Source organism: Macrosteles quadrilineatus, unplaced genomic scaffold (genome assembly GCF_028750875.1).
Source record: "Macrosteles quadrilineatus isolate MER2022 unplaced genomic scaffold, UCM_ALF_1.0 Scaffold_6__1_contigs__length_79288215, whole genome shotgun sequence".
Classification (NCBI taxonomy): Eukaryota; Metazoa; Arthropoda; class Insecta; order Hemiptera; family Cicadellidae; genus Macrosteles; species Macrosteles quadrilineatus.
In genome coordinates, this window is record NW_026542599.1 from 23,142,469 (window position 1) to 23,156,993 (window position 14,525).

Below are 14,525 nucleotides of genomic sequence, written 5' to 3' on the forward strand. Positions count from 1 at the left end.
TTAAACTAGTTAATAATAAATGCTTATGGATTATTCATTGCAGTATTGCAGAGAAAACACTGGACTTAAACTATTTTGTTGCTACCGCAGTAATTTAATTGCACTGAGTCCAAGCTAATATAATAGACTAACCAACACAAGTAGACTTCTCATCCCATTGTAAATTTTGAAGCACGTTTTTCGTGTCTAGTTCATGTACGTGACACATGGGCGCTAGTGTCGACGAAACTTTGTTTCTATTATTTTAGGGTTAATTTCTTGATTTGTGCTTTACTGTTTGGTTATATAACTAGGGGACAGGTTATTGTTTATGATTAGATCGTATTATTTGGTTGAACGAGGTTTTAAATGGCTGTAATAACGGGAAACAAATTGTAAACAAAACACGACCTCTACATAAACCGTACAGAACTAACAATAAAATTGTCTTCAGCTGTTCCATAAGGATGAGAAATCTACTAAGGGAGTATGTTTTGGTTTTATCTATGCTAATATCCAGCTCAGTGGGTAATTATTACAGGGAATAAAAAATAATGTAACATAGTTAATACGTTTGCAATGTAGTTGCATGCTTAAGACATTAACTTAACATTTTTACCAATGAAAAAGAAGAACATCGACTCCGCAGACCGCAGGAAGTAGAAACAAACCTAACGAACGCTAAACGAACGGCTAACAACATGAACTGAATATAACCTTGGTGGGTTGGTAAATATTAACTTACCGTACCACCGCCCTCCTACTTACAACAGTGATTAAAGTTGCTTATCCTTTAAGTATTACAATATATAGATAAACGTTAATGTTTCTTGAACATTTATTTTAATACTGCAAGATATAAGTACCCAAACCCAAGTGCCATGGAGAGTTTACAAGAATTCATCCAAAACTCTTGTCTTAGCGATGATGCTGCAAACAACAGAAAGGCTCAATATAAATCTCGACCAGAGAGTTCTATAAGAGAGAAACAAATCAAGCAGTTATTAGAACACTGGAAACGGTAAGTTACAGAACCTTTGATAACATTACCATAAATTTCCATGAGTTGTTAAATAGATTAACTTAACCATTTGTTTAGTTAGGCCTAAGCTTTGTCCAGCTATGCCTAACACAAAGAATTAAGTTAGTCATAAGTCTTACTAGTTTTATTATTACAGCCACATATCATAAAAAAAACACTAAAGCGACCGATAACTTAATAATGCTATGCTATCAGTTTGCATACAGTTTGGGTACGGTAGGCCTATACTTCCGTATCTGTTGTCAAAAACAACCGAATGAAAAACCGATTGATACATCGATTATTTCATTCGATATATCGTTTGGTTGGTTAGGTTACGATTTTCTCCGCACCTTGAAAAGCAGTTGCGTATATTTTCACAATTTGCAGTGGTTTCCACGCCTCAAAAAAATGTTTTAAGTTAAAGGTATTTTATTGTTTATTAGAATCGTATGAATGGTTTAGGAACGTTTAAAAGAAAAGTCCAGAAAGTTCAGATTTGTAGGCTAACCGTTATTTTAGCAAAGTAAGTTACGGTAAGATTGTAAATCTTTTACGATCCATTTAACGTCATTGACATTCATGACATTGGGATGAAATCTAGATATTTCTGAAAATAACTTAGAATGAGATTTTTTTAATTGATTCGAGATAAAACAGGATAAGTTAGGTCTATTTCTTCAAATTAAAGCGGGGTAAAACAGGACTAGGGCCTAATTATTTATCAAACAAGCAGGATTTTTTTGTTTTGGTTTCTCCTGAATTTGACTGTTTTGTGATAACTTAAGTTACCTAACTTAAGCTGGTCAGTTGAGTCCACATTGATTCCCAAGTTAGCATTGCGTTAGGCCTACTCTGTTTTGCAAGTATTGTATAACTTGACTTAATTATTATTTGACACAATCTTTTCTGACTTTGTCCCTCACCGATGCAGTATTCAAATAGGCAGCTATTTTAAGATTAAGGGTGTTGTTTAGTATAAATTGTTTTATTAACTTACTGAACTTTATTTCCAGTGCAAGAGCAAAGCTAGTTGATGAAAAACGAGGACTTTTTGATGAGGAATTTGATGATAATGAAGACTGGGTGGATTGGAAAGAGGTAACGTTTGATTTTCTAAATTATTTAGACAATAAGCTAAGCCTGTTTGAAAATACCTACAGAAGTAACAAGTAGGCTCAGTACCTACTTAGTTCTTCTTAGTAAAGATGATGAATGTTGTAGAGGTGAGTTCTCTGCTAACTTACATTTTATTGTCTGGGTAGCCGAGTGGTTAAAGTGCTCACCTTCAAATCTGAAGCTTCAATTCCAAGTGAGATTGTTTCAAGACCCAGATGTCATTTGTCATCGGGCTGTGAAAAAATTATGCTCTAAAAAAAAGATGGACGTTAAATAATAACAAGACCAGGGTTTGGACCGTTCCCTTTCAAAACGTAAAAATGCCATTGGCTTAGATAACACATAAAAAATTGTTTTTATGTTTGTTGTGCCTGAACATTAAAACAATAAATAGTAGCTCGCAGATAATGTGTCAACCCAATCCAAAAGTTCCAACATCAAGTTGGTTTTGACGCTAGTTGCATCATGATCTTGATTTCAAATAGGTTATTTGAACTGTAATTTTTTTCATGTTATTTTGTGCCTACTTAGGCAGGCTAGGACTGATGTAAAGGCTGTTAAAACTTAATTTCAGAGCAAGAAGCAGAAGCAAAGTAAACGGTGGATGAATCAGCATTGCAAGAATCAGCTGATGTTGTCTATGTGGCTAACGGAAACTCCAAGTGACTTAGAAACAAATTGGACGGCAGTGTTGTGCCCGGAGGGTCAACGAACATTGGTCATTGCTAAAAAGGTAGTTAACGAAAGTAAAGTTTGTGTTCGATTTTAATTGTTTAATCCATAAACGATTGTATACAGTCTAAATATAGTATTCAAGTATATTAGGATGACAGCCTAAGAATATAAGGAATGACAGAAGAATGACAATGTCTATTGTATTATTTGTACCGAATGGCTAATAAAATCATTTATCATTAGCCTATATGTAGGCTTAGGTACTTATTATAAGCCTATATGTAACTTATTAACTTATATATCATATAATACTTATTTAGCTCATACAGGGTGAATTTTAAATGAGTTCCCCCCCTACTTTTTTCTACATTTCTTAAGATATCATCTCCGGACCACGTCAGATCATTGTTGAGTAGGAAATACTTCATTTTGACTGGGTATACATTTTTGGCCGCCATCTTGGATCCGCCATATTGGATACAAAGTTTTTTTTCAAATGTAAAGGTAGGGTTGTGACCCATTATTTCAGACTAGAATTTTACGCTGATTACAATGCCGCAATTAGTTTTTAAAAATCTTGATTCGTTCTAAAGTTATGAGGACTTTTTATAACTTTATTTTTAGCCCAATTTAACATTGTGCATCAACAAACTAAGACCATAATCTCAAAATAGTGCTAGATAAAGATAAGTATACACCACCATTCATTGTCGACATATTTTCACTTGGTTATGACGGATGTAGTTTTTTCAGCCGCCATCTTGGATCCGCCATTTTGAAATGTAATCAATTAATTTAAATATGAAGGTGGTGTTGTGACCCATCATTTTGAGTTACTTTTTTATGCTGAACTCAATGCCGCAATCCGTTTTTCATTTGCATCTTTGGATTTGGAAAAATATTGAAATTTTAAATAATAGTATTTTAATATTTCATCAAGAAAGCTTGATAACCAAAAACGGATTGCGGCATTGAGTCCGGTATAAAAAAGTAGTTCAAAATGATGGGTCACAACACCACCTTCATATTTAAATTAATTGATCACATTTCAAAATGGCGGATCCAAGATGGCGGCTGAAAAAAATAAATCCGTCATAACCAAGTGAAAATATGTCGACAATGAGTGGTGGTGTATATCTTTATCTAGCACTATTTTGAGATTATGGTCTTAGTTTGTTGATGCACAATGTTAAAATGGGCTAAAAATAAAGTTATAAAATGTCCTCATAACTTTAGAACGAATCAAGATTTTTAAAAACTAATTGCGGCATTGTAATCAGCGTAAAATTCTAGTCTGAAATAATGGGTCACAACTCTACCTTTACATTTGAAAAAAAAACTTTGTATCCAATATGGCGGATCCAAGATGGCGGCCAAAAATGTATACCCAGTCAAAATGAAGTACTTCCTACTCAACAATGATCTGACGTGGTCCGGAGATGATATCTTAAGAAATGTAGAAAAAAGTAGGGGGGAACTCATTTAAAATTCACCCTGTATATTTAGGCTGGCTATATTAATATAAAATTCAGGATACAACGTTGTGAAACTGAATCGTTAAAAGTTTTACTGTAGCCTAAATAATCGGCTGGTTTATTAGTAGCCTAATAACTAATAGTTGTTTTACTTTGTGCTAAAGTAGGCCTAAAACAACTCATTATTTATTTAATTTTTAATTAATTAAAAGCTCTTTAACGTCGGCACTATTTTAAAATATTACAGGTTACGGTAACGATTTTTAGCGTAATCATGGTTGCTTGAAATTACGTCTCGTTCATGAAACAATATGATATTAAGATTAAGTGCTATTCTTATCCTCATCGCATCATTAGCAAAATCTCACTCAATTTGAAAAAAATTGTTTTCTAATAAGTATGCTGAACTATTGTTTGTTTCCAGGGCTGCACTAGAGCGTACCACAAAAGCGGTTTCCTACTTGCCAAATTTAAATCTGTTTTACCAAACGGAGCTCCGACCAACAGAACAAAAAATTCAGATTTAATAATTTTAGACTGTATCTGGAATGAGTCGTCCATGCGCTTGTTTGCGTTGGATGTACTGCATTGGAGGAACCAGACTCTTTTGGACTGTGATGTAAGTTGTCTTATTTTACAATTTTTTAAACTTATCTTCCAGCATTCTTTGGTTGCACATTCATACTGGTACAATATATCGAAATTTCTATTTCATTCAGCATGCATCGAAATTCAGATGCATCGATTTAGTCTGTGCATTGATTTGGTCCCGATGCATCGGAAAAACTGATGGTTTTTTTTAGACTAACCATCAAATCAGCAGTGTCCCATCAGCAGGGGGTTAGGTTAGGAACCATTCCCTTGTTCACAACAAATTTTATCTTGTAATTTTTTTTTTTTCATTTTAATCTTTTTTTAGGGTAGCCTAAATAATCCATTTCAGTAACGCAAGTTGTAAATAATTTTGAAAGAAAATCATGCAATGCTGCATTGATTTGAATCTAAATTCTTTTGGTTGCATCGAATCGAATAATAGCTGCATCAACACCCTACAATCAGGAAGTAAATTTGACAAAACTATTTTAAACTTTGGTTTAAAAATTCAATCAATGTGGCATAATTTTGTTTTGCTGCCAACAGGCCTATACAAAGTTATTGACGGAATATTTTTAAACTCAGTCTTAAAGTATAGTTATAAACATTTAAAAGGTGCGCCTTCACTGTATTAGTTCAAGAATTTTACATTTCTACGATATTGGTATGTTTCTAACAGTATATAGGCCTATTTTCAAAACTTTGGTTTAAAACGATAATTCAACTCTTGAAATAAAAGGCACATTTCGTCTAGTGGTTCAAGTACCACACTTTGGTCAATGTGAAATTAAAAAAGGTCATGTTTAAATTCTCGATTAACAACTAATCAATCAAATTGAACCTATGGACAGCATTAAATTGATCTTAACCTCTCCATGGGCAACATGGACTATAGGCTAGTCTGAAAATTTTACACAACTAGGAAAGGAAAAAAAAAATATGGAAAATAAACAGTGTCAGCAAACTGACACATACTTTCTCCCTTAAGCTTGTCAAAACCCCTCATACAGTGGTGGGTAAGCAGTGGAAGTAACTACCATGATATTTTTTTGGGTAAAATCACAAAAATTGTAATTACTTTGAACTTGAACTAATAGTCAAGTCAACGAAGCTGAATGAGTGGGAAAAAATGGTGTAGTCCCGGATTTTTGCACAGTTGTAGGGGATACCCTCCTGAACAACATACTAAAAGTCCTGACTGATGGGGTGTGAGCTATGGTGGGGAGGGGGGTGTAAATGCACAATTTTTCGGTTTTCTGTAAATATCTCGAAAACAGTGCCCTCTAGCGGTAAAATGTACTATACAAAAATGAAGAGCATTAAATTTCCAACAATAATGTTCATTACATCGTGTTCCTAAAATCAACACTTAACGAGATACATGGGTCATAATAAAAAAAACATTCAGGTGGTAAAGTGATTGTTTTATACTAGGTACATCAAGTTATATAAACTGATAAAAATGTGCTAAATACTCGTCTATGCAGTACAGCTGTTGAAAAAATTGAGGGGAGAGGAAGTCGGGCCGGACTGGAAGCTGAGAGTCCAAACAGTGGTAACCATAATAACATACTGTAATATAAAAACTAAAATAAACTTGCAGAAAATTTTATTACACTTGTCTATTAACCCAGTAACCTAACACATTTTACCTTGCATGAAATGGGGTAGTAGGTTTCTTTTTTTTTAGTTGTTTGTAATAGTACCGAGATGCTAAATCCAAATTTTCGACCTCGGCAACCTTCCGGATCACCTCCAAAAACCCTAAAAATCGGCGGAATTTCGCACTATTTTTACGTTTGTCTGATTTTGACCCTAAAGCATCACTTTTTCATAAAAAACTACCATAATCATTTTTAAAGTACATTAGATTGCCTATCATTTAAGACCAAAATGGTTAATACAGTTTTCAAGATATGACTCAACAAATAATAACAATTACCAAATTTTGAACTTTTTTAAGTTTGGCTAACGTTAACCCTTAAGCATAACTTTCTCATTATTCTTCATTAAAACAACCATAATTACTTTAAAACTACATTAAATTACCCACAATTTAAGACCAGAATGGTGATTATAGGCCAAACACATTGAGAGATATGCCTCTTCAAGTTTCATAAAATCTTCTTTACTAAATGCTTGTATTTTAAGTTTCAAGCGATTCAATTAGGTCAAATTTTATAAAAGAACCATATAAAGAAATAAACAAATTTATTTCATTTCAACAACAGATTGTAACTTTTATTTTAAAAAAATTATTTAGAAACCAATCTATCATATCTATCTACACACACACGTACATTGTTCCAATAAATGGTTCTCGTGGATAGAACACAGGCCTATGACGAAAGGTATTTATTTAATTGCATTGTCGCGGGAGCCGGTTGGAGAACACCGAGAGTGACGGCGTCTGTGATTAGATGACCCTTGTACCTTTGTACATGGACTCGTCCTGTGGGGGGTATCAGTTGAAGATTGACTTGTCTGACTAACTTGAGACGTTTGGATGTTTGAACTATAATTTAGTTTTCATTCATCAATTGTGACGATTGAGATTGAGGTAATGGTGAAAATCCATGCGTAAAGAAGTGCTTTAGTTCCTCATCCGACTGCTTCAGAACGCATGGCCTGTGAAACAGTGTGAGGGGTCAATAGTCACCTTTATATTGCCAACAGTCACAGTATTAACTTCAGAAGAAAGAGATACTACTTAATTCTTCCTTTTGTATCTGACTTATTCATATTTTCCTCATAAAACTCTCAACATCGCTTCCTTGCCAATATCTCTAGCCATATGACAGTTGACAGTTTCCCTCCAACAATTCCACTGCTTGAGAACATTATAACATCAGTATTAGGGAATGGAGAGTGACAAAGTAACCAGTCACACAGCTTCTCTGTATCCGCTTCAAATCGAGTGACTCGTGAGGGTCTTATTTCCACATGCTGTTCAGTTGTATGTGTCTTAACATTGTAGTAGGCCTACTCCTCAACCTCAGCACTTATATTCTACAAATAAATTATATCATTCCTAGCGTACATCGGGTGAGCACGGTGTCAGTTACGGTCCCGAGTCAAACCTACATAGCTTTTCATTAAGCAAATGAGCACCTGCTCTATAGTCCTCTATAGTCTGTTTATTGAGATCCATCTTGTTTCCTTATTTCAACATATCCTGCAGGCACAGATGCGAACACTTGGTATAAAAGAAGTAATATGTAGCATGGCAGAACGACAGCAAAAACTCTTTCAAAAAACTTGTTTTCATTTTTGCCTCTTCATTCTTTCTATCAATTCCTCTTGATAGTATGAACATTTTAATAACGACAGATTTCTTCCATAAGAAATATTTTTAAATAAAACTTACAATCTGTTGTTGAAATGAAATAAATTTGTTTATATTCTTATTATGGTTCTTTTATAAAATTTTACCAAATTGAATAGCTTGAAACTTGAAATACAAGCATTTATAGAAGATTTTATGAACCTTGAAGAGGCTATATACTCTCAATGTGTGAGGCCTATAATCACCATTCTGGTCTTAAATTGTGGGCAATTTATTGAAGTTTTAAAGTAATTATGGTTGTTTTGATGAAGAATAATGAGAAAGTTATGCTTAAGGGTTAACGTTAGCCAAACTTAAGAAAGTTCAACATTTGGTAATTTTATTTATTATTTGCTGTACCATATCTTGAAAACTATTAGCACAATACACCTAAATGGTACTAGCCAATGGTATACCATAAATGGTATTAACACATGATGATAAATGGTATTAACCATTTTGGTCTTAAATTATAGGTAATCTAATGTACTTTAAAAATGATTATGGTAGTTTTTTATGAAAAAGTTATGCTTCAGGGTCAAAATCGGACAAACGTATAAATAGTGCGAAATTCCGCCGATTTTTAGGGTTTTTGGAGGTGATCCGGAAGGTCGCCGAGGTCGAAAATTTGGATTTAGCATCTCGGTACTATTACAAACAACTAAAAAAAAAGAAACGTACTACCCCATTTCATGCAAGGTAAAATGTGTTAGGTTACTGGGTTAGTAGACAAGTGTAATAAAATTTTCTGCAAGTTTATTTTAGTTTTTATATTACAGTATGTTATTATGGTTACCACTGTTTGGACTCTCAGCTTCCAGTCCTGCCCGACTTCCTCTCCCCTCAATTTTTTCAACAGCTGTACTGCATAGACGAGTATTTAGCACATTTTTATCAGTTTATATAACTTGGTGTACCTAGTATAAAACAATCACTTTACCACAATAACACTAGTTACTCTGAATGTTTTTTTTCTTATGACCCATGTATCTCGTTAAGTGTTGATTTTAGGAACACGATGTAATGAACATTATTGTTGGAAATTTAATGCTCTTCATTTTTGTATAGTACATTTTACCGCTAGAGGGCACCGTTTTCGAGATATTTACAGAAAACTGAAAAATTGTGCATTTAAACCCCCCTCTCCCCCATAGCTCACACCCCATCAGACAGGACTTTTAGTATGTTGTTCAGGAGGGTATCCCCTACAACTGTGCAAAAATCCGGGACTACACCATTTTTTCCCGCTGAGGGACATATTTTGAGCTTTGTTGACTGGGCTATAAAGAAATATATAGGATGGGGAGGAGTCTGCTAACTCACCCGATGAAAGAGTGCAGACGATTCAAATACCACATAAAGTATACAGGGTGGTAAAAAAGTCCCAGGACGGTTAAATATTTAAAAAAATATTGTAGATAGAGCTACAATACTTGGTACAAAGTTACAGGGCATAAAACTCTATTTCAACACATATTCAGTGATCCAATAACTCTTCAGGGGAACGGCCCACAAGGAGTCGGAAGAAAATCTTAAATGGAAGCATAGGTCAATATGCACATCAGATTAAAGGTCTTTTTTAGTAGAATACAATGCCGCAAGCCGGCAAGCCACACTTCAAAAGGTTGATCCTGCGCAAAATGGCAGATGTCAACCTTAGGTTGATCATTTTGCGCAGGATCAACCTTTTAAAGTGCGGTTTGCGGCATTATATTCTACTAAAAAAGACCTTTAATTTGATGTGTATATTGACCTGTGCTTCTATTTAAGATATTCTTCCGACTCCTTGTGGGCCGTCCCCCTGAAGAGTTATTGGATCACTGAATATGTGTTAAAATAGAGTTTTATGCCCTGTAACTTTGTACCAAGTATTGTAGCTCTATCTGCATTATTTTTTAAAATATTTAACTGTCCTGGGACTTTTTTACCACCCTGTATATACACACAACAGTGTGTAAAACATAATAGGTAGCCTAACTTTGAACTGCAGTTTTTACAGCAATGAGGGTTGTACCATTTTGTTAAGACTTAAAAATAGCTATAACACAACACCTTTTTATTACAAATGAACAACTTTTTACAGGCTCAGTTTCGGCTGTATTGGTTAAACTGCAAGCTGGCCGAGGTGACGCAGGGTTTTGCCAAGGAAAGTTTGGGTTCCGACATCTACAATGTGTTTCTGCCTTCACACTGTGTTCCGTACACCCTACCAGCAACATTGGCCCAACACCAACCAAACGAGGTAGGCATACCAGCGATAATAACAGTATTGTGTTCAAAACGTATTGAGAGTTACACTACATGCTTTAGAAAGTAGAATAAATATTTGACTTATTCATAAGGTGAGTAGTAGTATTAAGGTCTCCAGTCCATGAAGACCGTAAATAAGTCGCTTTTTATTTTTTAATCACTTTTTTTCTCACTCAGTTAAACACTAAATCGGAGTCTTCTCATTGAACAGTACCAGTAATTGTTGATTTCTTGTTTCAAATCAATCGATATTCAATCTATGATTCATTACTGTTTAAATTGTGTTAAATTACTATAAAACTAGTATTTACTCACAATCCTCTCCTATTTATTTGCAGGTAGACGGTGTCTTGTTTTATCACAACTGTGCTCCGTACGTGTCAGGACAAACTCCGCTTGTTGGATGGCTCAAGCCTTACATGCTTCCAGAGAGGTGATAGGAGATTACATTTACTATAAGAAGTGTTAAATGAAATATATGATAGTTTTGTTACTCAATGAGATCAGCTGATTCTTAGCCAGGACCATTTGTTAAACGCTTAATGATGAAGAAAAGCGGGTTACAGTTTAGATTACAGTAGTTAAGCCGTAACTTTATTCCATGGATGGAATGCACCGTTAAATAATGAAGAAGTAGTGCCTTTATTCAAGATACGGTACCTGTTTAACTATTGCAGTTATGTAGTTTTTTTTTATAGTAGATACATTGCATTCTAGAGACGTGCAAGTGGTTTGATTTTTAAGCCGAACTTTTACTATCGCGATCGATGCATGATGATGTCTTAACAATCAGGAGAGATGTGTAAAATCATAGGATTTAACCGTGATAGTTAAGATGATGATGATGTGTCCACGACCACGAGAGAAGTGTAATATTCGGCTGTAATCGCAGGAGAGGATCATAATGTCTACACTCTACACGAACCCACTCCTAAACTCTTTCAAATTGCACATTCGTAGTTCAAAAATCTTTCTAAGAACCTTGTTTTCAAAAACTAGGACTTTCATACCTTCCCTCCTGATCATGATTCGGATTTCTCTATCATAAAGCTGTACGGGTCTGGTATTTTTTTTTCTTAACGTGAGAGAATTCCCTAGCTTAACAGCTTTTTACATGCAAAGAAAACTTTTATTTATTTTTTTTCTCCTATTCTGTTGGTATTCTACTAGTTCCCCTGAGTTATTGTGTGTAAGTAGTAAACTATGCTACGTAACTTAATTTGTTTTATTTCAACTACTCAGGCTGGGAATGGTGGTACCCCAAGGATATATGGACCTAAAACCAGCAGATTACGACAACCTCGACAACTGGGTGGCTCAGTGTAGTCACTCTCACAAACGCAACGCTGGGAAGAAACCAGACAATGAGGTAGGATACATAATACTTCAACATATATTATAAATTAAAGCTAAATAGGTGATTGAGAACGTTTTAAAAAGTATATAGATCAGCTAGCTTTTTAAAGAAATAGAAAATTGTTGAGTCCAGGGGCTAACAAGACACAAAAAAGGTTACTAAACAACCAATTTTTTTGTATGTACTAGAATAAAATATGACATGCCTTCTTCCGAGTGACATAATTTAGTTGATTTGAGTCTGTATTGAATTTTTTTATTATTAGAGCTTCAAATGCCCACTTTGACTGGATCTTCATTATTGAGGACCTATCAAACCTTATGACCAAACACAACTCCCTCAGAACGCTTTTTAACCGTGAAATAAAACCAATGTTCTTCCTGAGTTTGATTAAGTAGCGTTACATTACAATGGTTTAATAATGTTGAGTTGTCTACTGGTGATGGAAATCACAGAAAAGTCATTTATTGATTATGCATTTTAACGTCGTCCCCCCTCCTCAAAGTAACTGAAATTTTGTTTCATTGGTAGATTGTGAGGAATGAGAAAAAAACTGACCCTATTTGATCAAAATCAGAGTAAATATACCATTCCAATAATTAGTTATAGTTACATTCATAAATGTAACAGAGTTATTACCATTTTGTAGAACAATCTTCTCTAGGAAACCATTTTTGTAGGGAAATATGGTACGTTTTAATATTTCTTTGTAGACCAATGTCTTACCATACTTTTGGCACTATTTTGGTATGCAAACCAATTTAGCGGTCAATAAGATTTTTTTGTTTCTAAAATGTTTACTGTTTTCCATTTTATTTACAGTGCACTAAGATGATTGTTTAGAAAATAATTTATATGAAACAGGTAAATTTTGTAATCCTGCTTTAGTATTTTGTAACAGTAAAGAATTACTTTACTTAAATTTCAATCGTCAGTTTTTGTAGAGTTTGGACACAATTTTCCTTGACAAACGTGTTTATTGGAAGATCAGATCATCGACTTTTTTTAAAGATTTTTATCATGTTAATAAATGACGTTAGTTTTCCTTAAGTTTTTTTAACTTGAGTTTTCCTTAAGTTTTTTTAACTTGAGTTTTCCTTAAGTTTTTTTAACTTGATCTAAAAACGCTGTTGCAATAATTTAATCAAGTTTTGGATGATTTTACAGGTAGAAATGGATAGCAGTTTACACGACTCAGATAGTGCAGAGTTACCTGCTGTAGAAATGGAAGACAACATGGAATCAAGTACCTAAATAGAAAGATAATTGACTGGTTTTATTTAGTAAAAAACAACAGAATATTTATCTTTGTCCCAAAGACCATTTAACTACCTGTTTATTTAAATGCCTGTTTGTATTTAAAAATATGTGTCAAATAATGTATTTACTCTGCATACACATGGAGCCTATTTCACCAATCTTTTTAGATTGTGGAGTTATTTTATTAAACACTCAATTGCCTTGTAATTTGTGGCTTGAATGTAATCTTGACATTATCCTACATGGATGAATATTTACTTATTATGTCATTAGAGTACCATTGTCTCATTTGTGAACATTGTTTGTGTAAACTTGCTTTGTACTTCACACTGTAAATACTGTAATGTTAATTTTATACTTGCGTAGTAAATTGTTGACTCGTATCTTAACCTACTCCACATTTTCTTTCCTATGAACTTAACGATTATTTAAATACATTTGAAAAACAATAATTTCAGGCCTCACTCACCTTTATGAAAACAGCAGAACTTAATCCTTTGTCAAATGTCACCACGGTTCACCATGAGTCGTGGTTAGGCGATCACAAATGTGCATTTAGTCCAGTAAAATTAGACATTTTGGTATGCAAAAGGTCGGGTAGTTCTGATTTTTGGATGTTGTTAGTATTGGGTCCATAACATAAAATCCAAGTTATCCACCTCGAGATGCTGCCGCTCGCCGCGGGGCGCGCCACTTGTTATCGAAATATAAAAAATATGGCAATTCCTATTGTTTTTCACTCAATCTCGCGAACCACTCATTTTACCGAAAATTTTATATTATTACATTAAAGAAGAATAAATTTGTGCCAGTTTAAGCCCAACAGCAAGTATGTAGCGTAAATAATGGTCAAAATACAGACCATCAAAATAAATCAGTCTGAGACACTTATCAGTTCTAGCGTGCAGACATTAGTAACTGCAACTCCATTCACTCGACTACATTTTACTTAGCATTGTTCCTGTAGCTGTGCTGTCTCATAGCTTAGTTGTAAATAGTATTTTGATTAATTTAGTTTTAATTTTTAAGAATATTTCTAATTTGATTTTTAATAGAGCTCGTCCTGCGCACAGGTCTTTTACGGCCTATGCGGGACTATTGTTCGTATTTTGTATATGTATATATTGTAAACAAATTTTGGAAATAAAACAGATTTTGATTTGATTTGATCAGGCCATGGGAACGGTTGCTTTATGAGTTTTTTGTTAAGAACGGGTTTTTCGTATTTTTGACCCTTAAAACATAAAATTTTACAATGTATCTCTAGACCATTTTGTAGAGCTTAAAAACAAACAATTTACTACATTAAAATGTTTTTTTTACAGTTATTGGTTACGGAGAAAATTAAAAAAATGTAAATTAAAAAACCTCAAGTTATTCCAATAGCGAAGATTTTTAATTATTGATTTTTCCTTATTTATAGGCACATTTTTATAAAATTGGGTAAATTTATTTGTTTCTTATCATACT

At 33.9% G+C, this 14,525-nt stretch overlaps 1 protein-coding gene across 1 annotated transcript; it reads left to right on the forward strand.

Moving 5' to 3' along the window:
• The first annotated feature begins 685 nt into the window (after positions 1–685).
• LOC128996852 (snurportin-1-like) lies at positions 686–13,430 on the forward strand. The gene is made up of 8 exons (XM_054422358.1): positions 686–1,000; positions 2,017–2,101; positions 2,694–2,852; positions 4,694–4,888; positions 10,272–10,430; positions 10,777–10,871; positions 11,681–11,807; positions 12,963–13,430. The coding sequence occupies exons 1-8, from the start codon at positions 861–863 to the stop codon at positions 13,047–13,049; spliced, it is 1,047 nt and encodes a 348-aa protein (XP_054278333.1). The 5' UTR covers positions 686–860; the 3' UTR covers positions 13,050–13,430.
• The last annotated feature ends 1,095 nt before the right edge of the window (positions 13,431–14,525 follow it).

Excerpts from the sequence above, each read along its gene's own strand:
- LOC128996852 (XM_054422358.1), top strand. The coding sequence starts at position 861 with ATGGAGAGTTTACAAGAATTCATCCAAAACTCTTGTCTTAGCGATGAT. Across the intron at positions 2,102-2,693 it reads ACTGGGTGGATTGGAAAGAG|AGCAAGAAGCAGAAGCAAAG; the intron begins GTAACGTTTGAT and ends ACTTAATTTCAG. Across the intron at positions 11,808-12,962 it reads GGAAGAAACCAGACAATGAG|GTAGAAATGGATAGCAGTTT; the intron begins GTAGGATACATA and ends ATGATTTTACAG.